Below are 25734 nucleotides of genomic sequence, written 5' to 3'. Positions count from 1 at the left end.
GGGGCAGCAGGAGGAAGAGAATGCCAGTCTCAGCACGCCCTCTCCCACAGGCCTGGCTCACTGAGATTCATGAGTATGCCCAGAGGGACGTGGTGATCATGCTGCTAGGCAACAAGGTGAGTGGCTCCGGGGCAGGGTCAGCCCAGCCCTGCACTTCCTCAGCCCTAGCCAGCCCCATAACCACCCAAGAACAGTTATCTAGGCATCCTTCCTGAAAAGGACTCTGCAGCCTCCAGCTCAGGGGTCAGACATATCTGGAGGCTTCTGCCCATCCCATCTGCCCCTTCCAGGGAAAGTCCAAGTTGTTGCCTGAGAAATCAAGGGGTGCCCAGTTCTCAGCCCCCGTTAGAGCAGAGTGAACAGGGTCACAGGTCAGGGGCTAAGAGTGCAAAGGGTTAGCCCCAACTGCTGTCCTATTCCAAGACTGGGTCACCACACCCTTTACCAAAGGTGAGATCCCAGAGCTGGGAGCTACACTGGGCAGAAACCCCGGCCCCAGGCCAATCACACCTGCCTGCAGTTCCTTGGGCCACCAGCAGAGGGCAGGCAACGCCTGCTTCTGGGGCAAAATATGGGCCCACTGGGGCGGAGGCCTCCTTCCCCAGAGTGACCCATTTGGGCTTGACAGGCGGATATGAGCAGCGAAAGAGTGATCCGTTCCGAAGACGGAGAGACCTTGGCCAGGGTAAGTGACTGTCTGTGGGACAGGGTGAAGGGTGGGGGCAACCCGAGGCTGGCCCTGAGGACACTCTCTCCCGGGCAGGAGTACGGTGTTCCCTTCCTGGAGACCAGCGCCAAGACTGGCATGAATGTGGAGTTAGCCTTTCTGGCCATCGCCAAGTGAGAGCTGGGCAGGGAAGGGAAGTGTGCGGGGCAGGGCGGCACACTGCAGGAATCCAGTAGGGCCCGGCCCCTGGCCCAGCCCCTGGACACACCTGCATTCTGCAGGCTGAGGTCCATTTGCTCTGGGAGCACTGGGCCACTGGGAGAGACGAGGGGGCGGCTCAGCTCCTCACCCCAGCCCAGCCCAGCCCAGTCCATTGTCTCTTCTTCAAGGGAACTGAAATACCGGGCCGGGCATCAGGCGGATGAGCCCAGCTTCCAGATCCGAGACTATGTAGAGTCCCAGAAGAAGCGCTCCAGCTGCTGCTCCTTCATGTGAATCCCAGGGGGCAGAAAGGAGGCTCTGGAGGCACACAGGATGCAGCCTTCCCCCTCCCAGGCCTGTCTTATTCCAAGCGGCTGAGCCAATGGGGAGAAAGATGGAGGACTCACTGCACAGCCCCTTCCTAGCAGGGAGCTATACTCCAACTCCTACTTGAGTTCCTGCGGTCTCCCCGCATCCACAGGGAGGGTAAAACACTTAGCTTTTATTTTAATAGTACATAATTTAATACCAAAAAAGGCACCTGGATCCCCAAAAAACCGAGGCTGGGAGCTAGTGGCCCTTTTGCTTTCTAGGACTTGGGGGGCTGGCCCTCCCTCCTAAGCATAACAAAGGTGGTGTTGCTCCAGCTCAGCCCCAGGGAACACAGATGCACTTTGGGGGTGAGGGCAGGTAATGACTCCATCGCACCCTCAGTTCAGCTGGACAGAGGCTCAGGTGACCCTAGCCTTCACTGTCTCCCGCTCTCCAGGAGCTTATCTTCGCCCCATCTCCCAAATAAGTGGGCCCTTGTGCTGTGAGGAAGACCAAAGCCTCAGGGAAGATAAGAGATACGGAGATGGGAGGGGGAGGACAAGGGGCAGAGAGTAGGGTCTAGCTGGCTATCTCTGGCCTTACTAACACCCCCCTGGAGGCATGCCCCTTTTCTCCAGCACACAAGCACGTTGGGGCACCTGGAAATATTGGTTCCAGGCTCCTGTTCTCTGGACTTCAGATCCTGGGGGAGCCCCTCCCCCACTGAATCCCTGGCTTAGCTACCTTCCTGCCTGTGCACCTAAAAACCTCAGGTCAGAACTAGGAAGAGAGTTTTGTTTTTATTTTTTTGAGATGGAGTCTCATTCTGTCGCCCAGGCTGGGGTGCAGTAGTGCAATCTCCGCTCACTACAACCTCCACTCCCTGGGGCTCAAGCGATCCTCCCACCTCAGCCCCCCAAGTAGCTGGGACTATAGGTGTGTACCATCACACCTGGCTAATTTTTGTATTTTTTGTAGACACAGGGTTTCGCCATGTTGCCCAGGCTGGTCTTGAATTCCTGAGCTCAAGCAACCTGCCGGCCTCGGCCTCCCAAAGTACTGGGATTACAGGCAGAAGGCACCATGCCCAGGCTAGATGTGTCTTATCCCAATCCTTTGGCAGGCATGCAGCTCCACAGGCGATTTCTTCAAGCAGCTGAAGTGTTTAGCTCTCCTGGGTTAAGAGCCAGATAACGAGAAATCCCTTTCCTAGGTTTGGAATGTGTTGTGAAAAAAAAAAGAGAAATCCCTGGCTCCTGGAGCTGGTGGGAGACAAGATTAAGCAAACATCCCCTGACATGTATCCCTTTGACCCCAAGCTCTGCCTCCTCCCTGACCACCCATGCCCTTTCCTTTAACTTCTCAAACAGATACCAGGGCCTAAACTGCTTTACCTCCCCTCCTACTGAGTCAGGTTAGGTGGTGGGAGGTCACCCATTTCCGAGTTAAACCAATGCAATATGAGTAAAACAAGGTCATGTGGGTATGTCTGGGGTAGAGAGAGGGGTAGAAAGTTCATGTGTCCTCCTTGGTCACATATCTCCCAAAGCTCTGATCCCTGCCATGGGAAGTGGACAGGAAACATGAGGTCATGACCTGCAGGCATCTTTACTGCAGCTCTGCCGGACTGGAGGGGGAGAGGGGGAGGAAGAAGTATGCGCTGCACATTTCTGAGGCTACTGCATTTGCTTTCAAGGCAGAAATCTTGCTCTGAGCAGTCAGCGGCTCCAGTTTGGGCCCGATAAGGAAGTTCTCCGTGGCCTCTCTCAGGCAGAGCAGGGAGGAGGCTGACATTGCCAGTCTCTTCTGGGGCCCAAGGCAGGTTGCAGGAGATCCAATCCCGTAGACAGCTCTGGGCCTTTTGCATTTGAGTTTTTCAGAATTAAACTGCAGTATTTTGGAAAGCACATCCTGTCCACTGTTTCTTTGAAGTGAGTGTGGGAGGGGGGTCTTGTTGAAGGAATTGTCATTCACTGCCAAAATCATTCCATCCTCCTTCCTCAGTGTCTGTCCTCAGATGGTCAGCTCCCCGCTTAACAGACTGTCTCCCGCCTCTGTGACCAGCCTGTCTTTGGCAAGAGGGAGCTAGAAGGCTTTACAGTCCTAATCATTTTTCTGTTGGGAAAAAAAAAAAAAAAAAAAAAAACCAAGGCTCCTTTCCCTGTGGCGTGTACCCAGAGGTTGATTACCTGAGTCTGTCCTGCCTCTCCCCACCCCACCTCCCTAGCCAAACGCTGCTGCCAAAGCCCATGCCATTGCCCTAGGTGGCCTGTCTTCAGTGGGCTGCCCCTCGAGGTCCCAGGCTCTCCGCGGAGCCCTCACCTTCCCAGCAGGGATCAGAACCTGCACTCCTCTATGCGAGTCCTGGGACAACACAAAGTGGATTAGGGTTAGGGTTCCCACAAACGGAAAAATGTTATTCAAACAACTCTGTAGGGTCCGAGGAGGCCCTCCGTCTTAATTCTCGAGACTGACCGGCCCTTGCTGCCCCGAGCGGGAGCAGTTGCCCCGGCAACAGCCGCTCCCTCTCAACTGGAGCTGCACCCAGGCTTTGGCTAAAGGCTGTTAAAACGTTGGCCAGGTGCGGTGGCTCACGTCTGTAATCCCAGGGCGGATCACCTGAGGTCAGGAGTGTGAAACCATCCCGGCCAACATGGCGAAATTTCGTCTCTACTAAAAATACAAAAATTAGCGGGGCGTGGTGGTGCGCGCCTGTAACCCCAGCTGCTCGGGAGGCTGAGGCAGGGGAATCGCTTGAACCCGGGAGGCGGAGGTTGCAGTGATCCGAGATCGCGCCACGGCACTCCAGCCTGGGCGACAGAGCGAGACTCCGTCTCAAAAAAAAAAAAAGTTAGGGTCCTTTACCCGAGGGCCGGCTTTCCTCACTCTCCGCCACAGGTAGGGGAAACCAGGCCGGAGCCGGCGGGCCCACCCGCCCAGAACCGGGAACTCGGCGAGCCCCGCCCCTGCCACCCCAGCGCCGGCCGCTCGGTAACAAACACTTCCACTTCCTGAGCGCTCGTCTTCGCCCGCCGCGGGGTGCCGAGCCGAGCGCAGGCCCCGCCCCGCGCGTTCCCAATGGCCGGCGCCGTTCACCCGGCCGGAGCGCCCAGGCCTGCAGCCCCCTATTGGCCCGCGGAGGTCCCCACCCTCAGCGCGGCCCCGCCCCCGGGGTAAGGAGCCGGGGCGGACTCTGGGACGCTCAGACGCCGCGCGGGGCGGGGATTGGTCTGTGCTCTTCTCTCCGCTCCTCGCGGCTCGCGGCGGCCGACGGTTCCTGGGACACCTGCTTGCTTGGCCCGTCCGGCGGCTCAGGGCTTCTCTGCTGCGCTCCCGGTTCGCTGGACGGGAAGAAGGGCTGGGCCGTCCCGTCCCGTCCCCATCGGAACCCCAAGTCGCGCCGCTGACCCGTCGCAGGGCGAGATGAGCGCGGACGCAGCGGCCGGGGCGCCCCTGCCCCGGCTCTGCTGCCTGGAGAAGGGTCCGAACGGCTACGGCTTCCACCTGCACGGGGAGAAGGGCAAGTTGGGCCAGTACATCCGGCTGGTGGAGCCCGGCTCGCCGGCCGAGAAGGCGGGGCTGCTGGCGGGGGACCGGCTGGTGGAGGTGAACGGCGAAAACGTGGAGAAGGAGACCCACCAGCAGGTGGTGAGCCGCATCCGCGCCTCACTCAACGCCGTGCGCCTGCTGGTGGTCGACCCCGAGACGGACGAGCAGCTGCAGAAGCTTGGCGTCCAGGTCCGAGAGGAGCTGCTGCGCGCCCAGGAAGCGCCGGGGCAGGCCAAGCCGCTGGCCGCCGCCGAGGCGCAGGGGGCTGGCAACGAAAATGAGCCTCGCGAGGCCGACAAGAGCCACCCGGAGCAGGTAAGCGGGGCCCGAGCCGCGCAGGCTGGAATGGAGTGGGAGGAGGATCCGGAGAGACCCAGGTGCCCCGGCCGTCCAGCCCCGCGCCCGCCGTCGTTTTTCTGAAACTCGAGCTGCGAGGGGGAGACCGCTTCCGCCCGCCGACCAGGCGCCCTGACACATCCTAGGCAGGCCTGGGGCTGCGTCCCGAGACCTCCTCTCCTTCCCAGGCTGTGCTGGGAACTTGAGCGCCTTTGCCGCCTGCACCTCTTGTTCCCTGGCCTTTGGGAGGGCGGCGCAGGGGAACCCAGCCCCCTTCCCTCGGGTCTGTGGGTGTCTGCTCCCGTTCCTCGGAATCCCCCAATCCTGCTCCTCCCCTGGTGCCCTCTCCTCGTTCACCCTAGTCCGCAGATGGGCCGGGGAGAAAGGGCTCTCCGCCCCAGAGGTGCCAGCTTCGCCCGCCACTCCTACTTCAAAAGCTAGAGGAATAGCATTACTCCTCCTGTGTGGAGCCCCGGCGCGAGGAGGCCCTCTCCGCAGCCCGCCGGTGTGTGTCCTGAACTTCAGTCCTGCTGGCCTTCATCCTCCCGGAGTCCTGTGTGACTTCTAAGGGAGAGGAAGCCCCACCATCTCAGGGCGGTGTGGGGGTTGCCTGGCAGGGAGGAGGAGCCAAGGCATCTCGGAGTGGTGATTCTGCCACCTCAGAGGATTTACGATTCTCAGGAATGTGAAGAGTAAGCGCCTAGAACTGTATCTGGGAGGGAAGGGGAAAGACCTTGGAAGAAGAAAAAGATGGCCATGGGGAGGGGAGAGAGCTCCTGGGGCTCACGGCCCTGTGTGCGCCAGCGGAGCTCACGGTGAGCCGGTGGTCTTGCCCTGGCCTTGCCATGGTCACTCTGGTGCCCACACAGCCAGCAGGCCGGTTGCTTTTTGCCCATGTTTGGTGTTTGCCCATAGGATCCCAGTTTGGATCAGCTGCAAGAGGGGCAGCTGGCAAAACAGGAGTTGTGCTGAGCCTCCTGTCCCCAGAGAGTGGAGTGGTGCATTGTATAGGGCAGGGCGTGAGCCTCCCAGGACCCCTTCAGCTTGCACCAGCTCTCCCTGGTGGCAGTGTCTGATGGGAGTGTCCGTGGGGCTACGAGGAGCCTCCTGGACAGAGAAAGGGCACAGTTCGGCATTAAGGTATAAGGCAAAGCCCTAGAGGATCAACTGGTTTGGTGGAAGTGAGGTCACCAGAAGCCCTGTCCAGCCAGAGCTGGGTGCTGGGAATGCCAGGGCCACCAGGCTCCCACTTCCTGCCCCTGCCAAGCTGGCATTGGCAAGGGGAGGGGGAAGGGATCTGAGCACCCGGAGCAAGGGGGTTGATGCCAGGGAGTTGGGGCCGATGATCTCCAGTCCCAGGCAGAAATCCAGTGTGAACTTTGTGCTGAGTCCATCGATCGATTTGACATTCTTTTTTTTTTTTTTTTGGACTTTGGCACCCACACAAATACCCACCCACCCCCACCCCCCACAAGTTGCAGTCTCGTTCAGCTCCTCCCTTTGCCCTTTTGGTTATGCTGCTGGGTGCCAGAGGGCCTGGGAGGCGAACGTGGAGGCCTGGCATAGCACACGTGCGCAAAGGCAGCAGCTTTGAGCTTCCTGGGTGAGCACAGACTCAGATTCCTGCATGTTTTGGAGGGACACCTACATTTGTGTGTACTTTGTTAGGCCAGGAGATGAGAGGAGAGCCACCAGCAAATCCTGGGGACACCATCACCAGCGAAGTCCCAGGACTTCTGAGTTCTGGTTCTCCCATCTGTGAGATGGAGGCATTGGGCGATGTGATGCCTGCCTTCTCTAGAATTGTAGAAATGACGTGAAGCACTTGAGCCCCTTACTAAATGCTGAACTGCACTCCTTCATGCCTGGCGTTTGAATCCCAGCTCCTTTAAACTGACTCCTAGTCAACACCATTGAGTCCCTCTAGCAGAAAATCCTCTCCTCTCAATCCTGTGTGTTGAGCATACAGACACCCATGTGGTTATTGCAAAAAATGTTAACAGACATTGTAAGAGTTCGTTTTTCTAAAACACACCCGTTTCCTACATAAAGCATCAAATGGAGGTTTGCCAATTTGTTTTAGTCTGAATTTGTGTGCAAGGTGGGGCTGTTCCCTTATCTTCATTAGCCCTCCACTTACTAAGTGACGATATCAGTGGAAAAGTGTGGCGCAGAGAGTGGTTGGTTGGGTGGCCTCTGGCTGGGAAGACCAGCTGTGTCCAGAACCACTCAGGGCAGAGGCTGAGGGGTGCCTGTAACACTGGCCATCCCCGCTGGGGAGTCTAGGCCTAAGGAGGTGGAAGTGGCTCTCCAGCTCTGCCCACCGGCTTTGCTTTGTGGATGGCCTTCCCCACCTGCCCCGTGGGGAGAGAGGAGCAGCAACACCCGTCCTGCTGTTCCCCTGCTTAAAGCCCTCCTCCCCCCATTCACCACCAGTCACAGGATGAGGCCTAAACCCTTGAGTCTGGGTTCAGAGTGCCAGCCGGGCAGAGCCGAGCCAGCTCAGCTGTACTAGCCAGGCTGTGCGAAGCCAAGTTACCTCACCTCTGTAAGCCTCCATTTCCTCTTGTGTAAGCTGGGGGTGATGGCAGCTACCTCGGAATTGCATGAGGCTGTGTGTAAAGCACGTAGCTCAGTGCCTGGCACTGAGTCCAGGCTCAGCCAGCCTTTGCAGTTGGTACTGGAATGAATACATATTTCATAGTGATCATTGCACACCTATCATGGGGCAGCTAGCGCTGGGTCAGCCTGCCTAGTTGGGCAAATGCCACTGTGGCCAAGCCTGGCACACAGTCAGTGCCTGATCGATGGTCACTGGGTTAAGAATGATACGTTGTGGCCAGGTGTGGTGGCTCACACCTGTAATCCCAGCACTTTGGGAGGCCAAAGGGGGAGGATCGCCTGAGCCCAGGAGTTTGAGACCAGCCTGGGCAACATGACAAGACCCTGTCTCTATTAAATTTTTTCTTTTTTTTTTTTAAGAGTTATATGCTGTTCCATGGCCCTTCTCCATCTGGCAGCCTGTTCTCACCACTGCCTCCCTACCCCCAAAACCACACCCAGGGTCCGAATTCCCCTCTAGCCTCTAAGCCTTCACACCGTGACACTTCTGTCCCCTCCCAGGGAGCCTGTCCTTAATCCAGTAGGCAGAGTTAGCATTTCCTTTCCTTCATTTTTTTTGTTTTTGTTTTTGTTTTTGTTTTTGTTTTTTTTGAGAGATTCCACCCAGGCTGGAGTGGTGTCGCAACCTCGCCTCGCTGCAGCCTCGACCTCCAGGGCTCAATCGATCCTCCCACCTCATTCTCCCTAGTAGCTGGGACTACAGGCATGCACCACTATTCCCAGCTAATTTTTAAATTCTTTGTAGAGATGGCGTTTCACCGTGTTGCCCAGGCTGGTCTTGAACTCCTGGGCTGAGGTGATCTGCCAGCCTCGGCCTCCGCCTCCTCTTTGTCCTCACATCTTTTATCGCTCTAAACACACAATATTTTAATCATCTGTTTGTGACCTTTTTCTCCACTACATGGTAAGCCCAAGGGCATCAACTGTGGCCTATTTGTGTTTCTATCCCCAGCGCTGTCCTTGGCAGTAGGGAGGCTCTCAAAAACAGTTTTTGAATTAATGAATGAATATATAACAACAGTCAGGGACCTTTGTCCTCATTCAGTTCATCCCGCCCCGCCCAGAGATTGGAATTCCAGATAGAACCTACCCACTCTTCTTTCTTGCCTGCTAGCAGCTTCTATTTGAAAACTAGAAAGCCAAAAGTCCAGGCTTTGGGGTCAGCCAGATCAGTGTTTGAATCCCAGCTCTGCCGTGTGCTGGTTCTGGGATCCTGGGAGTTCATTTTTCCTTGCAACCCTCAGCCTCCACCTCTGTGAAAGGCACTGCCTGCAGGGTTATTGGGAAGATTTGGTGGCATGACAGGTTTGTAAATGAAAGTGCTAGCTTGGGGTGTTTCCTGCCAACCCTGACCCTGATCCCAGAGTCAGAGAGTGCAGGCACCCCAGGGAGCAAGGTGGGTGGTGGGGCACAGTTAGCTGGAGGGCCATCAACCTCTTTCCCAGGGCGGGCGGGCCGTTTTACACCAACCAAGTTGGAGCTCTGGTAGGGCAGAACAGAGCTTGAGCTGCTGGGTGTTTGGATTTGAAATGGACAGGGTATGTGATTGTGTGTTGGGATCTCTTTCTTTGCTGGCAAAACAGTGTAGCCCCTGGTTCTTACCTTCAGGCTCCTGTTAACTCAGTAATTCTGGAGATGATTCTCTTGGAGATAGAGGGGGGCTTCCTGGCCGGGCGCAGTGACTTGTGCCTGTAATCCCATCACTTTGGGAGGCTGAGGCGGGAGGATCGCTTGAGCCCAGGAGTTTGAGACCAGCCTGGGCAACATGGTGAGACCTCGTCTCTACCAAAAAAAATGGGGGGAGGGGGTGAATGGGGGCTTCCTTCTCAAGGAACTCCATATGTCTAGATGGGGTCCTTCTCCCCTTTCCCAGATGTCCCATCTCAGTGGTCCCTGGGAAAGTGGGGTGGGGAATTAATAAGAAACTCAGGCCAGGCACGGTGGCTCACGCCTGTAATCCCAGCACTTTGGGAGACCGAGGCGGGCGGATCAGTTGAGGTCAGGAGTTGAGGTCAGGAGTTCAAGACCAGTCTGGCCAACATGGTAAAACCCCATCTCTACTAAAAATACAAAAATTAGCCAGGCGTGGTGGCAGGTGCCTGTAATCCCAGCTACTCGGGAGACTGAGGCAGGAGAATGGCTTGAACCTGGGAGGTGGAGGTTTCAGTGAGCCGAGATCGCACCACTGCACTCCAGCCTGAGCAGCAGAGTGAGACTCATCTCCAAAATAAAAAAAAGAAAGAAGAAGCTCAGCCGAGGTCTTGTTGGTGCTGCAGGACTCTTTACAGGGAGAAACCAGAGCTCTAGACCCCAATAACAAATGTTCCTCTGTTTTCGTTGCTCTAAGATAGAGTGGCCCTACCTGGAAGGAAACAGGTTTGTACAGTGCCTTTAGGCACTCTACCTATGACATAAAGATGTTGACATGCATTTCTTTCTTTCTTTCTTTCTTTCTTTCTTTTTTTTTTTTTTTTTTTTTCCTGAGACAGTCTTGCTCTGTCGCCCAGGCTGGAGTGCAGTGGTGTGATCTCGGCTCACTGCAACCTCCATCTCTCAAGTTCAAGCAATTGTCCTGCCTCAGCCTTCCATGTAGCTGGGATTACAAACACCTGCCACCACACCCTGCTAATTTTTGTATTTTTAGTAGAGACGGAGTTTCACCACGTTGGCCAGGCTGGTTTTCACCACGGTGGCCAGGCTGGGTGGCACCTGCCACCACACCCTGCTAATTTTTGTATTTTTAGTAGAGATGGGGTTTCACCACGTTGGCCAGGCTGGTTTCAAACTCCTGACCTCAGGTAATCCACCTGCCTCAGTCTCCCAAAGTGCTGGGATTATAGGCATGAGCCACCGCACCCAGCCAATATGCATTTCATTGTCCCCCAGACAAATTAGCTATTGTTTTCTCTATTTTGTAGGTTGACAGTAAGTGTTCAATACATGATAGCTACTGTTTGTGTCTAGCACTGTGCTAAGTACTAACCTTGCCTGTCTCATTTAATCCACATGACCACCAGTGAGGCAGATATTGGCCCCATTCTCTGCCTGTGGAGGCCGAGGCTTGATCAGTTAAGGTGGCCATGGCGGGTCCCAGGACTCTGAGCTAGCGACTCCTCCCACACAGCGCAGGAGTGTGTCTTGGAACCCAACCCTCTGACTCTAGTGCCTGCACAGCCATTTGGCCACATGAGTAGGCTGTGCTTGATGCCTGACTCTGCCAGGTGTTTCTGCCCATCATATTCTGAGCCACAGCTGGACCATCACAGTGGTATAAATTCAGGCCGCTTGAACTGGCTTCCTGTAAGGATCCAGGGCTTCCAGGTGCTCCTGTCCCTAGCAGGGCATCCTTGCAGTGCCTCAGCCCATAAGGGGCAGGCTCCTGTCCCCATCCCTTCTCACGTGATGTGATAGGTCGATCTGGAATCTGGTAACCAAGTATCTACCCCCGCCCTCACTCCCCAGAACCTGCACAGAGAGCCCCCCTCAAGGGTGGTCTTCACTGTTGACCGAAGCCTTCCCCTCATGGTAGGACAACTCACCGTGTCCCCAGACTCCTAGGCAATGTTTAGGTCCCTAGGCCCTAGAAAAGGACAAGAGTTACAGATTCCCTGAGGTCCAGGTCACCTCGGGGTGGTGTGGGAACATACAGATAATGCTGGCCAGGTTCAAGTCCCACTCACTGCTGGGTGCTGAGAGCTCTGAATTCTCCGAGACAGGCTGCAGCCTCTCCCTGTGCTAAGGTCAGGGGAACAGCAATGGCCGGGGGTATTTAGAGGAGTGTGTTTGGGGCAGTCTCAGGCAGCACAGGTCTGTGCTGTCCGGGCAGCAGCCACTAGCTTCGCGAGGCTCCCAGGCACTCGAGATGTGCTGGTCCACATGCAGATGTGCTGTGCGTGCAAAATGCACACCAGATTTTGAAGCCATTGTACAAATAAAAGGATGTACAATAGCTCAATTGTTAAAAATGGATTACACGTTAAAATGATAATATTTTGGGTACATTATGTTAAATAAAATATTCAATTCTATTATTTTCCTGGTTCTTTTTTTTTTGGAGGCAGAGTCTCGCTCTGTTGCCCAGGCTGGAGTGCAGTGGTGCAATCTCGGCTCACTGCAAGCTCCACCTCCCAGGTTCAAGCGATTCTCCTGCCTCAGCCTCCCAAGTAGCTGTGCACCACCACGCCCAGCTGATTTTTGTATTTTTCTTTTTTAGTAGAGATAGAGATTCACCATGTTGACCAGGCTGGTCTCAAACTCCCGTGCTCAAGTGATCCACTTGCCTCGTCCTCCCAAAATGCTGGGATTACAGGCATGAGCCACCACACCTGGCCTATTTTTCTTTTCTTTCTTTTTTTTTTTTTTTTTGAGACGGAGCCTTGCTCTGTCACCCAGGCTGAAGTGCAGTGGCGTGATCTCGGCTCACTGCAACCTCCGCCTCCTAGGTTCAAGCGGTTCTCGTGCCTCAGCCTCTGGAGTAGCTGGGACCACAGGTGTGCACCACCACATATGTCTAATTTTCATATTTTTAGTTGAGACAGGGTTTCACCGTGTTGGCCATGCTGGTCTTGAACTCCCAACCTCAGGTGATCCGCCTGCCTTGGCCTCCCAAAGTGCTGGGATTACAGGTGTAAGCCACTGCGCCCGGCCTATTTTCCCTTTTTCAAATGTGATGACTAGAAAATCTTACATTCCACACATGGCTGGCATTATATATCTACTGGACAGTGCTGCTCTGGATCTGAGCTCAAATCCTGCCTTCGCCTGTCAGCCATATGTACTTGAGCAACTGACTCCAGCTTTTTGAAGCTGGGTTTCCTTTTCTGTGAAATGCTGGCAATTATACCTTCCTTGTAGGACTATAATTGGCTCCTAAGAAGAAAACACATGTAAAGAGCTCGGTGCCTAACACATAGTAGGTGTTCAGTAAATAGCAGCTGCTATTTGTTACTTCAGTGTTGAGCCCCAATTTCACAAGCTCCTTGAAGGTTCTTAATAGCCCCTTGGGACAACCCCTGGGGGTTAAATCTAGAGACTTCTGGGAGGAGGGTGAGGGATGAGGAGGGATGCAGCAGGGAAGGCATGGGGCGGCCAGCCCTGGATGGTGTCCAGCCGGGCTGCAGCCCAGGTACCAGCCTGCTCCATCCCAGGCTTGCCCAGCCCTGCGGAGACCTGAGCCAGACTCTGCCCCCTCCTGCCCCCGTGGGTCTCCATGGCTGGCACAGGGAGAAGAGGTTACTAGCCAGAAGGAGAACCTGTTTCAGACCTCTGAGTCCTGGGGGTGGCTGTCAGACCAGCAGCCCTCACTTTAGTTTATGTCTCCCACCCTACCAGACTCCAGGGAAAGCTCTTCCCACTGAGAAATAGGAAGGAGGAGATCAAGGGCTAGGAGCAGTGAGTGACTTTTTTTTAAATGGACACATCCAACATTCCCCTGCCGCCCGCACAGACCTGGAGGGATGTGGAGGGTGGAAGGGGGTCCCATAGAGTAAAATGAGGTGACATCAGGGCCACTACACAGGGGGCCAGTGACAGCCAAGCCCCCTGTACCTCACCTAGGGTAAGGAGAAGACACCTTCTGCTTAGAGGTGTGGACACTGGCTGAGTGCCTGGAGCCCCTGGTCACTTCCCAGTGCCCCCAGGCTGCCCGTCACACAGCACTCCAGGCAGGGCCAGCTGTCTCCATCCTGGCTTCCTTGAAGAGCCGGCACCACGCCCAGCCCTGTCTCCAGAATCTGGGGAACAAACTGAGCTGTCTCCCAGAGCAAATATGGCTCTTACACCCAACATACTCCTGACACACACACCCCAACCCCTGAGAACAGCCAGGGTTCCTTCCTGCCCCCGCCGTCCTGCCCCCTTCCATCCTCTTGTTGGGGCTGATTTTCCTGTATTGGGCATGGGGCACTGGTCTTCTTTGCCTAAACAAGAGCCCTGGGCTGGGGGAGGGGCAGTCTTGAGAGGTGGGGTTACCTCTGTTGTTCCCCTGGACACCCAAGTGGTCTTCCTACTCCTCCAGCCCCTTTCCTCTGGGGTCCTGAGCTAGCTGGCTCGAAGGAAGCGGGCTGGGCTGTTTCTGTAGGGCCCATCACCATGGCATCAGCCAGGGAGGGGCTGGGCCCAATGGGGCGTTGGCCCCCAGGCTCCCACAGCCTTCCCTGAAGGGAGGAAGGAGGAGCAGGGAGCGGCCCTGGGCCTGTTCCCCAGAGACGGTCACTGGGATTAGGGTATCGACTTTCCCCAGCTTTCCAGGTGACTGCTGGTGGCGCCTATTGAATTCCGTGCCCGCCATCCGCTCCCTGGACTGTGTGGGTGGAGGTGATGGGGCGGCCACTTAGGGCGGGGTGAAGCTCCCTGGGGGAAAGGACAGATGAAGGGAGGCAGCCTGAGGATGGAGGAGGCCCCGGGAGAAGGGAGAGCTGCCCAGCTCTCCGGGCAGGGTCTTTTCTGGAAAGCCAGCCAGCATTTTGTGAAAATGAGAGTCTCCAGCCTGTCCAGCCCTGGGTCACCCCAGCCCAGCTGCACTGCCCATCGGCTGCGTGGCCTCATGTTCCCTCCTGTCGATTCTGGCTCTCTGCCAGTCTCCTCTCTGAGCAGATCCTGATTTTGTCTTGAACTTGGGTCTCCCAGGCTGTCATCGTCACTGGAGGTCCCACTTTGCCCTCTGGAACTCACTGGGGCTATGTTCCTTTTGAGTCTCCTCCTCCCACCATGCTTCGGACCCCTCTGTAGCTGGCTCCTCCTAAGCTCCTGGGGGCCACACCCAAGCCCACCATGCCTGGACGTCACTCCCATTTATCCCCTTTCCCCAGAGGCAGAACCCAGCCCTGCCCCAGCTTGGCGGTGAGGGTCCAAGAGCAATGGTGGCTGAGCTCGGCCAGGTACCCCACACCTCCCCATCTTCTCCTCTCAGTGCTGGGCCTGGAGACCACAGGCCAGGCCCCACAGATCCCCAGGGGAGCTGCCCCAAGGGACTCCCCTGCCAGCCCCAGCCTCCACCCAGGCTGGGATGGGCTGGCTTGATGGGCTGACTCAGCAACTGGCACTGACACCTCCTGGAGACAGCTGGGAGGCTCCTGCTTGGGAGGGGTGAGGAGGAACAAGACTGGTCTCCCTTGAAGAGTGGGAACCCCCCTTCCCATGTGAGGGAAGGAAGTCTCTAGGGACGTGGGAAGGAGGCTCTGCAGGTGCATCGGAGCTGTCTAAATGCTGGTGGGGTCTACGGGGGGCTTCCCATCTCCTTGTCCAGCCACCCCCTCAGGTCCTGGAGCCGCCACAGAGCCACATCTAGACAGAACAGTGGAGCAGGTCCCAGTGCAGGGGAAGGAAACAGAGGGCACCTGAGCCCCTCAGGCTGGGTACCCCGTTTCCCCTTGAACTGCACGACTTGGTGCTGGCAGAGCGGAGCAAGGCTCAAAGCAGGCCCTGGAGCTTTGGCACCATATGTCACTAGGCGAGGGGCACTGGGCTGAAGATCAGTAAGGGAAGCCCACAGCACAGAGACCAGGGCCAGAGGATGGGCATCCCAAAGTCAGCTAGCACAGCCCTGCCCTGCCAGCCGGGGGGAGGGGGGGGCGCCCAGAGCCACCTGCCCCCAGTCCAGCCATGCCCCTGCCCTGTCACCCACACCAGGCTTCATCCCCCAGCTCAGACTGCAGCTCCAGCTGCGAGAGGCCCTGAGCGCCCGGAAGGAAGGCTGTGGTAGGTTGTGGTTTCTTCAGCTCCCAGCCCACCTCCAGCAGAGGCTGCAGCCGATGCCCTGGAGAGAGCCCCTGTCTGCCCTCCGCTGCCTGACTCCTGTTGGGACCTCACCTCCCAATGGGTTGCCCCATTCTGGACTTGGATCCTTAAGGAGCACCCTGCAGTGTGGTGGAAGGAGGACAGGTTCCAAGTCAGAGACCAGGGTTGGAGTTCTGGCTGTGTGATGTCAGGCAGTGGGCTCCACATCTCTGAGCCTCAGTTTCCCCATCTCAAAAACAGCTGACAAGCCCCAGCCAGGTTGTTATGGGAAGGTTTTTGGGAGCGCAGGGGCGGTGGGGGGAGGTTGGAGGAGGTCACTAGAGCTGCCCCCTGCCTGTCCTGAGATTTCACCCTCCCCACTTTCTCAGGGTGTCTGGCTGAAGCAGAAAGCTGCGCCTGTCCTGGTGACGGCAACTGGTCAGACTTGTTTCTGCTCACCTAGGCGGCCCGGGGGAGGGCCTGGCTGGGAGCTTCGTGGAGGGATTAGCTCTAGGGGAGAAGAGCCTCACTTACTCCCAGAACAAGATCCCGTAGGGCTGTGGGAGTGCCAGGGGTGAGCCTGGGGCAGGTGACAGCCAAATTAGCTGGGAGTGGGCCCTGCAGTGAGGCAGGGGGTGGGCCCTGCAGTGAGGCAGGGGGTGGGCCAGGGAGAACAAGGCAAGAGGAGCTTCATTCAGGGCTCCTGAGCCTTTGTGAGCCACTCACGTTTTTACCACTCACCTAACCGTCTTTGTTGGGGTGAGGGGCCCTCCAGCCTGGATTTGGGTATGAAACCCAGGCAAGAAAGACCTGCCCAAGCCTTTAAAGGAATGCAAAGTCATCCTCTAGCCACCCCCAGAGATCGAAAGGCTGGGGATTGAGTCTCCTGCAGATGGTGGCGGCCTCCTGGGGCTGGCAAGTTGGGACAGAGGCCCATAAGCCCTCCTGGGCGCGCCTTCCCACCCCTCTCGGCCCTCTCCACTCCCAGCTGGGGATCTGGGTTTCAGAGCAGCCTGGCACACACACCCCCACCCCACCAGAATCTCACTCCCAGCTTCCTATGACTATTCATTAGTATTCACAACAATGGGAAAGTCTGGGTGTGCACAGGGATTTTTTACAGTTAGAAAGTGTTTAAGTCAATGACCTCACTGGGCCTCAGCAACCCTGGGAGGCAGATGGCAGTCAGAATGATCCATAAATGACCTGCCCCAGGTCACACAGCTCCTAAACAGGCGAGCTGGAACCTGGCTCGGAGCCTTGACTATCCACTGCTCATTGTCTGATGTGCTGAGTGATAACACAGGGCCAGCAGGCTGGACAGCAGCCAGTGGCCCTGCACCAGGCCTGGAGGAGGGGGAGAGGGACAGGGACTCAGGCGTAGTCCTTGGGCACAGGCTTCGGCCGCCTACACCCATATTCCCTCCATCATACTGTGTGTCCAGGCCTGCAGCTTCCAAGCTGAGCTGCTTACTTTGGACCAAGCATGTTGGAAACTGTTTTCAGCTGAGTCCAAGCACTCGAAATCTGCATGTGCCCTTTTAGTAGGTCACACCCTCCAGGCCACAGCCACACTGGGCTCCCTTTAGCCCAGCCCTGCTTTTCCCAGTCCCCTCCCCATTCAGGCTCCTCTGTTTCTGGGGTCTCTGTGCTTCCGTTGCCATCTCTGCCCTTGGGCAGCGGTGTCGGGGGAGGAGGTCCTGGAACGCCTGAGGATGGCCCCGTCTTGTCCAGGTCCCCTTGCTGTGCTGCACGATAGGTTTTTGGTTATCTGCTCCTTCTGGCTCCCTTTTGGCTGGGCCATTCGGCTTGGTGGGGGTGAGAGAGAGTTCGCGTATATGGAGGAAGGCTTTACTGTAAACACACTGACCAGCTTTCAGTAAACACCTGCCTCTTCCTCCCCTGCTGCAGAGAACGGGGTACAAAGGGGCTGGGGGTCCTCAGTCATATGCCCCAGGTCCCCAGCCAGGCTGACAGGTGCCACACTCTGCCCCCTCTCCAGGAGGGCCAGACTGAGCCACCAATGGGGAGGGATAGAGGCCCGATCAACACAGCATGTGATTCACCTTAGACTGTCAGAAGGGACAGGCATGTGAGAGCTAACCTGGTCCTACCCCTCATTTGCCAGAAGAGGAAACTGAGGCTTGGACAGAGCAGTGTTTTACCCATGTCACCTAAGCTGTTTGCTGCGGTGCTGGGTATCCACACAAATCTTTTGAGTCCTGGGCCAGAACCCTCTCAAATTGCTGTGTAGGGATCTAAGCAAATTTGCATCCTCCCAAACCTTCCTTGGTTGGGGAGATGGGGACAGGCAGAGGACAGGGAAGGCAGAACCTGGGGCACTGTGGAATAGCCATGGACCCTCCCCTGTCCCTGCAGCGCGAGCTTCGGCCTCGGCTCTGTACCATGAAGAAGGGCCCCAGTGGCTATGGCTTCAACCTGCACAGCGACAAGTCCAAGCCAGGCCAGTTCATCCGGTCGGTGGACCCAGACTCCCCGGCTGAGGCTTCAGGACTCCGGGCCCAGGATCGCATTGTGGAGGTGATGCTTCTCGCTCTCTTCCTATCTGACTGCCCCCACCCCCTGCAGATCAGTAGCACCTGGGGCAGCCATCATACCATCATGGGCTTGATTAGCCCACGGGCATAGCCAACCTGGAGCTGCTGGATGGATGGGTGGATGGGAGGGAGGGAGGGAAGGGTGGTGGATGGATAGACGGAAGGACAGATGGACTGACTGATGGACTCCTCTCTTACCTCCACTCCCCTGGACTCCTCCTTGCCAAGCAGATACACTGGGCAGCCTGTGATTCACCCATCGATCAGGGAGATGTCTGGGGCCATCTCCAGAGCTTCCCTGCTGCCAGGCACACAGAGTGGGGTGGCAGTAACAAAACCCCTCTCCTGAGTTAGGCCTTTATTTATTTAGTTATTATTATTATTATTATTATTATTTGAAATGGAGTCTCGCTTTGTTGCCCAGGCTGGGGGAGTGCAGTGGCACAATCCCAGCTCACTGCAACCTCCACCTCCTGGGTTCAAGCGATTCTCCTGCCTCAGCCTCCTGAGTAGCTGGGATTACAGGTGCCCACCACCACGCCTGGCTAATGTTTGCATTTTTAGTAGAGACAGGATTTCACCATGTTGGCCAGGCTGGTCTCAAACTCCTGACCTCAAGTGATCTGCCCGCCTTGGCCTCCCAAAGTGCTGGGATTCCAGGCGTGAGCCACCTCACCTGGCCCCGAGTTAGGCTTTTAGACTCGCGCATTCAGGGCTCTGGTGCTGTGCTCCTGGGAGAGGAAATGTGAACCAAATGCTCAGGCAGGTCCCAGAATCACAGTCTTAGAACCTTAGAGCTAGAGATCAGCTCTCCCAAGACTTCTCATTTTACACGTGAGAAAACCAAGGCCCAGAGAAGGAAGTCGGACAGCAAGTCCTTACCCAGGCTGGGCCCCACCCCAGCCTCCCAGCTCGCTCCCATCCCATCTCTCCCAGCTGTGTTTGTTTAGTCTCATCTGGATATTTTCGTTGGCCCTTCCCATGTATCCTGCCTCCCCAGCTGACTGTCAATGGGAGGACCCCCAGCCTAGTTCAGGACTCTGCAGAAATGGCGGGGGTCAGTATCCCCAAGTTGTGAACTGCAAACTGGCTGAGAACCAAGGTGGCCACCCCTGCCCCCAGCCCCCCTCCACTTACCTGCCCCAGAACCAAGGCCTGTGCCCGTAACGCCTCCCCGACCCCGCCCTGCAGGTGAACGGGGTCTGCATGGAGGGGAAGCAGCATGGGGACGTGGTGTCCGCCATCAGGGCTGGCGGGGACGAGACCAAGCTGCTGGTGGTGGACAGGGAAACCGACGAGTTCTTCAAGAAATGCAGAGTGACCCCATCTCAGGAGCACCTGAATGGTAAGCCAGGTGGGGCCACTGGCCGTCCTGGGGCTGGAGCCCCCCAAGTCAGGGATGTGAGCCAGGGCTAAGACTGCTGGGTCCCAGGCGAGGGGTGGGCAGCTTCCCGGCGTGGGTGCTCCCTCCTTCTCCTTCATGGGAGGCCCAGAGGTGTGGGCTGGGGGAGCGAGGGCCTAGTGTAGGGAGTGGCAGTGGGTTTCTGAGGATGGCTTGTGATGGGGTCAGCTGGCATGAGGTCGGTGAGAGAGATGGACAGATCTTCTGATTCCTGGCCAAAGCTGCAGCCCCAAAGGAGGCCCAAGCCCCCAGTCCTGTCCCCACCAGCAGACTTTCAGGGCAGTGTCAATGTGAGGAAAGGGTTAACTCCGGGGAGGCCTCCAGCCTTTGCTTGGTCAGATCAGAGTCCAGTGACAGGGGCCGGTGCCTCCCCCTCCCTCCTCTCAGGTTGTCTTGGAAACTCAGCCTTGCTGGCTCTAGAGAGTAGTGGGTCCCCCTTCAACCCCTGGGCCCCTGCCCTCCCCATCCCCCACCATCACCCTGCCAAGCCTGGCGCCTCCCCCTGCCCAGGCCCGAGCCAAACAGGGCAGGGCTGCTGCACTGGGGCAGGGAGGGGTTAAGCATGCTCTGCTCCTTGGTCTGGACTTTCTCCCTGGGAAGATGGCTCCCTGGAGCGGGCAGGGGTGCTCACTGGGCCATACTGAGGGTGGAACCTCTTGGGACTTTGCAGTGGGCGGGGCCTCCTGGAGACTCAAGGTTGTATGTGTAAAAGGAGATTCACACAAAGGTCCTGCGACTCCCATCGCCAGCTGCAAGGGCCCACTGGGGAGGCCCTGTCCCCTTCTGGCGCAATCCAAGGCCTGAGGCTCCTAGAAGAGGGGATGGCCCCTGGAAGTCCCTAGCTGGCTCTGGGCATGGGAGGTGGGGTACCGCCTTACCCTTATCTCCCAAGTTCATGGAAACCAGGTAACTCAGATAATCCCCTTCTCCACTGAGGGGGAAACTAAGGCCCAGAGAAGCCCTAGCCTTCCTCCTAGGGATCTGATACGAGGAAGACACAGCTGGAATCTGGATTCCACTCAGCTCCTGGGATACTGTCCCCTGCTTCCCCCACCCCTTCACCCTGCAGGTAATTGGCCCCCTCAGACGGTCCTCCCTCTTCTGCCTGTCTCTCGGGCTAGAGGGGCTGCAGCCTCTGGCCAAAGGACCTGAAGAGGGAGAGGCCTGGGGACAGTCCCCTCCCCGCACTCCCTCCAGGATGGCATCCTCACCCTTTCCATAGGGAGGAATGCCCCCCTCTCCGGCTGCCAGGGTTTCACCCTGACCACTGTGAGCTGATGGGGAGGGGACAGTGAGTGACCCTGTGTCCCAGCAGCCTGTCCTTGCCCCGGGGAAGGCTGTGGGTGTCAAAAGGGAGGAGAAGATGAGAGTCAGGTATCTCTGGCTGTGTCCTGGACTGGGGACAGGGAAAAGATAACCAGGAATTTTAAGCTAAGAGTTCAGAAGAAGCCCTACGCTGACCAGTCCCTGGAGATGGAACAGCCACCCCTGAAGCCATGTGGGACCCCTACCCTGAGTGAGCCCAGTGAAGGTGACCCCAGACCTGTCTTCTCTCCCTCTGACCCCTCCAGGTTTCCCACTGGCTGGGGGAGGGGATACCCAGGACACACCCCTTGAGCCTTCTCGTCCCCCCTCATTTCCTGATTGGCAAATAGGAGTTGGGATTATTTTCTCTTTTTTTTTTTTTTTTTCCTTCTTTTGAGACGGAGTCCTGCCCTGTCGCCCAGGCTGGAGTGCAGTGGTGCGATCTCGGCTCACAGCAACATCTGCCTCCTAGGTTCAAGTGATTCTTCTGCCTCAGTCTCCTGAGTAGCTGGGACTACAGGCACGCGCCACCACGCCCAGCAAATTTCTGTATTTTTAGTAGAGATGGGGTTTCACTATGTTGGCCAGGATGGTCTCAATCTCTTGACCTTGTGATCCGCCCACCTCGGCCTCCCAAAGTACTGCGATTACAAGTGTGAGCCACCGCGCCTGGCCTTTTTTTTTTTTTTTTCTGGACACAGTCTCTCTCTGTCACCCAGGTTAGAGTGCAATGGCACAATCTTGGCTCACTGCAACCTCCACCTCCTGGGTTCAAGCAATTCTCCTGCCTCAGCCTCCTGAGTAGCTGGGATTACAGCCGCCTGCCACCATGCCCAGCTAATTTTTGTATTTTTAGTAGGGATAGGGTTTCGCCATGTTGGCCAGGCTGGTCTTGAACTCCTGACCTCAGGTGATCCGCCTGCCACAGTCTCCCAAAGTGCTGGGGTCCCAGTCATGAGCCACCGAGCCCGGACTATTTTCTCTTTCAGTTGAGGCAGGTACTAACTGTAGTCTGGGGTGTGGTTCCAATTTTGGTGTCATCATCATCACCTGGGAAGCGTTTGGAAAATGTTGATTCCTAGGCCTGCCCACTAAACCAGAATCTGTGCTGCCAAGGTCCAGGAATCTGTACTTTAACAAGCTTCCCACGTAGGAGTTCCCAGGTAGGAATTCCCAGGTAGGAATTAGGCAGCCATCCTGGAATTTCATCCCCATCTGAGACAATACATTTTTTAAACACCTTGTGACCCATCAGTGCCTCATAAGATCAATTTAGTAGATAGAGACCAGCAGGTTTTTTGGTTTTGTTTTTTGTTTTGTTTTGTTTTGTTTTGCCAGAGTCTTGCTGTGTTGCCCAGGCTGGAGTGTAGTGGCGTGATCTCGGCTCACTGCAACCTCCACCTTCTGGGTTCAAACAATTTTCCCGCCTCAGCCTCCCAAGTAGCTAGGATTACAGGCGTGTGCCACCATGCCCAGCTAATTTTCTTTTTGTCTTTTTTAGTAGAGACAGGGTTTCACCATGTTGGCCAGGCTGGTCTCAAACTCCTAACCTCAAGTGATCCAGGTGCCTCAGCCTCCCAAAGTGCTCGGATTACTGGTGTGAGCCACTATGCCTGGCCCAGAAATTTTTTTGTTTTTTTTAATGAAATGAAATTAAAAATATCAAAGAACACTGTAGTAAGGGTGTTGCTTTGTGAAACTTTTATCACACAAAATCTTTGTGCGTGCTGAGTCATCAAAATGGCAAACTTAGGCCAGATATTTGCTCACACCTGTAATCCCAACACTTTGGGAGGCCAAGGTGGAAGGATTGCTTGTGGCTAGGAGTTTGAGACCATCCTGCATGGCATGGCAAGGCCCCATCTCTATAAAAAAAAATTTTTTTTTTAATAAAAAGGCAAATGTATTCATGGTGGGCGGTAGTCAAAAAAGTTTGAGATGTTGACCCAGGGAACAAGATCTAATAAGCTGCCCAAACCCAACTCCTACCTCCTCTCCACGCTCTATTCCATCCCCGTTCTGGACTCACCTCTGCTCTGTCCTTTGCCTAGGTCCCCTGCCTGTGCCCTTCACCAATGGGGAGATACAGAAGGTAAGGGCGGGTCCCCTGTCTCTCTGGATTTCAATCCTTGGGGTGCATGAGACAGATCAGAAGGTGCTGTGGTTGGTAGGATAGCCATCTGACTAAGGCCAAAACCCCAGGGTCCCCAGTTCCAGCTCCTTCAGCTCCAAGCTATAGAACTGCCAGAACCCTCTTGGCCTCTGCCTGGGGCCAAAGCTGTCAGGAGGGAGCGGGCTGGCTGGGCCCCTCTGCAGCCCGCCATCCTGGGTGACAAGCCCCCGCCTCCAACTCCCCACCATACAGAAGGGGCCATTCTTCCCCCCAAGAACAGAGCTTCAGTGTCTGGCCACGGGCAGCCGGGCCCCTGCTACTTCCAGTCTGGGTTGGAAGAACAAAGCCTCTCCTCCCCCCTTCCCTGGGCAGAAGGGAAAGGGGGTGAGGCTGGGGAAGAGATGGTGGGGCTGGGCGCCAGCTGAAGCCATGGAGGAACCCAGGAAGGGGATGGGTGCCAAGCTGATGCCCCAGCCAAAGCCTTCACTCTGGGACAGGCCGACTCAGTCAGGCCACAGAGCAGGAACTCTGCAGGGTCTGCTCAAAGGTTCCCCTTCCCTAGGAGCTCCTGCCAGGGTACTTGGCAAGGGGGAGGGCCCTTGGACCCAGGCCTCAACCTTCTTTCACCTCATCTTTGGATCTAGAACTTTCCATCCACCTTCTTCCTTCAAGGCCCTCCTTTGCTGCTTCAGGGTTAGGGTTTCAGGATTCCTGGGGTCAAATCCTGGCAAACAGTCAGGTGGACCACAGGAGATTCAGGGAGCACCACATGGGTTCCCCGTGCCAAGCAGAGAGGCCTCCAGTGTCCCCACATTCCAAGAAGCCCCTCCCTGGTCACTGGCCCAAAAGGCAAGCCAGTACCTAAAAGCCACATTGGAGTGGCCCAGGGAGAGGGAGCGGTTCAGCTAATCCCATGATGGTCTGTTCCCATCCCATCCCTCCAGCCTGAGCAGTAGAACCAGCCTGCCCTCTGATCCCCAAAGGAATGTAAAAAGGAGCCCCAGCAGGCTCAGGAGGTGGGAACCAGGGGTGGGTGGCCAGGGCATCAGTGCTACCTCTTCTCAGTCTGAGGCCCCTACTTCCCCAGGAGCTCCCTCCCTCCTCAGGTCCCCCTCACCCCATCCTCTGACAACCCACAACCCTCTCCTCTCTGCCAGGAGAACAGTCGTGAAGCCCTGGCAGAGGCAGCCTTGGAGAGCCCCAGGCCAGCCCTGGTGAGATCCGCCTCCAGTGACACCAGCGAGGAGGTAGGCCAGCCATGCGGGGGGTGGCAGCTGGGTTACAGGAAGCCGATTCCCAGGCCCCACTTGTTCCTGGCACACCAGCCCGCCTTTGAGGTCACATGCTGAGCCGCATTCTGTTCTTGTGACCTGGCTTCCCTGGGCACGGCCCCAAGGGAGCCACCTCACTGAGGCTGAGGACCAGGGAGCCTAATGAGGGACTGACTCCCAACTTCCTGCCCCCACTTCTCTTTACAGCTGAATTCCCAAGACAGCCCCCAAAAACAGGACTCCACAGCGCCCTCGTCTACCTCCTCCTCCGACCCCATCCTGGACTTCAACATCTCCCTGGCCATGGCCAAAGAGAGGGCCCACCAGAAACGCAGCAGCAAACGGGCCCCCCAGATGGACTGGAGCAAGAAAAACGAACTCTTCAGCAACCTCTGAGCACCCTGCTGCCACCCAGTGACTGGCAGGGCCGAACCAGCATTCCACCCCACCTTTTTCCTTCTCCCCAATTACTCCCCTGAATCAATGTACAAATCAGCACCCACATCCCCTTTCTTGACAAATGATTTTTCTAGAGAACTTTCTTCCCTTACCTTAGGGAAGGTGAATGTGTTCCCGTCCTCCCACAATCAGAAAGGAGACTCTGCCTCCCTCCTCCTCACTGAGTGCCTCATCCTACCAGGTGTCCCTTTGCCACCCTGCTTGGGACATCGCTGGAACCTGTACCATGCCAGGATCGTGGGACCAGGCGAGAGGGCACCCTCCCTTCCTCCCCCATGTGATAAATGGGTCCAGGGCTGATCAAAGAACTCTGACTGCAGAACTGCTGCTCTCAGTGGACAGGGCATCCATTATCCTGAGACCTGTGGCAGACACGTCTTGTTTTCATTTGATTTTTGTTGTTAAGAGTGCAGTATTGCAGAGTCTAGAGGAATTTTTGTTTCCTTGATTAACATGATTTTCCTGGTTGTTACATCCAGGGCATGGCAGTGGCCTCAGCCTTAAACTTTTGTTCCTACTCCCACCCTCAGCGAACTAGGCAGCACAGGGAGGGTTTGGCTACCCCTGCCCATCCCTGAGCCAGGTACCACCATTGTAAGGAAACACTTTCAGAAATTCAGCTGGTTCCTCCAAACCCTTCAGCCTCCGTGTGTTCCTTGGAAGTTTTGTTCTCTGGCCTTGGACCCCTTATAGGTAGAAAGTGAGAAATGGTAAGCCAAGGTGGTCTTTGGCTGGGAGGGTGGGATACACTGGAGGGAGGGCCATCAAGGGCTCCCTGTGACCCCAAGCCTGGGTAGCTTTAGCTAGAGGGCCTACCTGCAGTCCTGTAGGAAGGAAGATGCATGCACCCAGCCAGGTATTCAGCTTGGTGTGGTCAGTGTGCCTGTGTGCCGGGCTGCAAGCAGCGATTGTGGGCTGGGGACCCCTTGGCTAATGGGGATATTTACAAGGGGAAGTGGGAGCTCAGACCAACGTTCTCAGAGGACTCTGGGAGGTTCCTTTAATTCCAGAAGCATGGAAAGTGTGTCCCAGGATGGAGCTGGGTTTGGAATGTGAGGACTTGGCTTTACTCTGCCTATAGCCAGTGGGGTGCAGAATTCCCAGGGGCAGGCTGGGCTGGTGCCAGATCCTCTATCTTATCTGGCCATTGTGACCTGATTGGAGGGCAAGTGTCCAGTGCCAAGGGAAAACAAGCCGGTCCACTGAGCCCGGGGACATGCTGT

General features: G+C 56.4%; 2 protein-coding genes and 1 non-coding gene across 6 annotated transcripts in view; all 3 read left to right on the top strand.

Annotated features, from left to right (window-relative positions):
* The window catches only part of RAB37 (RAB37, member RAS oncogene family), a 71868-nt gene extending 68781 nt beyond the window's left edge, over nt 1-3087 (top strand). For all 4 annotated transcript variants that reach the window (XM_055389025.2, XM_063706116.1, XM_055389024.2 and 1 more), the window contains 4 exons: nt 51-116; nt 629-685; nt 764-840; nt 1057-3087. In XM_055389025.2, the coding sequence (XP_055245000.1) occupies nt 51-116; nt 629-685; nt 764-840; nt 1057-1162 (306 nt within the window). In that variant the 3' untranslated portion in view covers nt 1163-3087. The remainder of the gene's footprint in view (nt 1-50; nt 117-628; nt 686-763; nt 841-1056) is intronic.
* Nucleotides 3088-4198: 1111 nt separating this feature from the next.
* NHERF1 (NHERF family PDZ scaffold protein 1) lies at nt 4199-25145 on the top strand. Its single transcript, XM_055389022.2, has 6 exons — nt 4199-5044; nt 17783-17944; nt 19153-19306; nt 22720-22760; nt 23939-24028; nt 24260-25145. Exons 1-6 carry the CDS (start codon nt 4604-4606, stop codon nt 24446-24448), a joined length of 1077 nt encoding a protein of 358 aa, XP_055244997.2. The 5' UTR covers nt 4199-4603; the 3' UTR covers nt 24449-25145.
* On the top strand, nt 4380-4447 carry MIR3615 (microRNA mir-3615). The gene has a single exon (NR_106494.1). It is a non-coding gene; the product is annotated as a microRNA mir-3615 (primary transcript).
* Nucleotides 25146-25734: the final 589 nt, after the last annotated feature.

The sequence above is a fragment of the Gorilla gorilla genome, chromosome 4, assembly GCF_029281585.2.
Source record: "Gorilla gorilla gorilla isolate KB3781 chromosome 4, NHGRI_mGorGor1-v2.1_pri, whole genome shotgun sequence".
Classification (NCBI taxonomy): Eukaryota; Metazoa; Chordata; class Mammalia; order Primates; family Hominidae; genus Gorilla; species Gorilla gorilla.
This window is presented reverse-complemented; position numbering and strand designations above follow the sequence as displayed.

What these genes read in the sequence shown, in the direction of transcription:
- NHERF1 (XM_055389022.2), top strand. Translation starts at nt 4,604, where the DNA reads ATGAGCGCGGACGCAGCGGCCGGGGCGCCCCTGCCCCGGCTCTGCTGC. An exon ending in CCCAGGATCGCATTGTGGAG is followed by an intron (nt 17,945 to 19,152) that starts GTGATGCTTCTC and finishes CCCGCCCTGCAG; the next exon opens with GTGAACGGGGTCTGCATGGA. An exon ending in ATCTCAGGAGCACCTGAATG is followed by an intron (nt 19,307 to 22,719) that starts GTAAGCCAGGTG and finishes TCCTTTGCCTAG; the next exon opens with GTCCCCTGCCTGTGCCCTTC.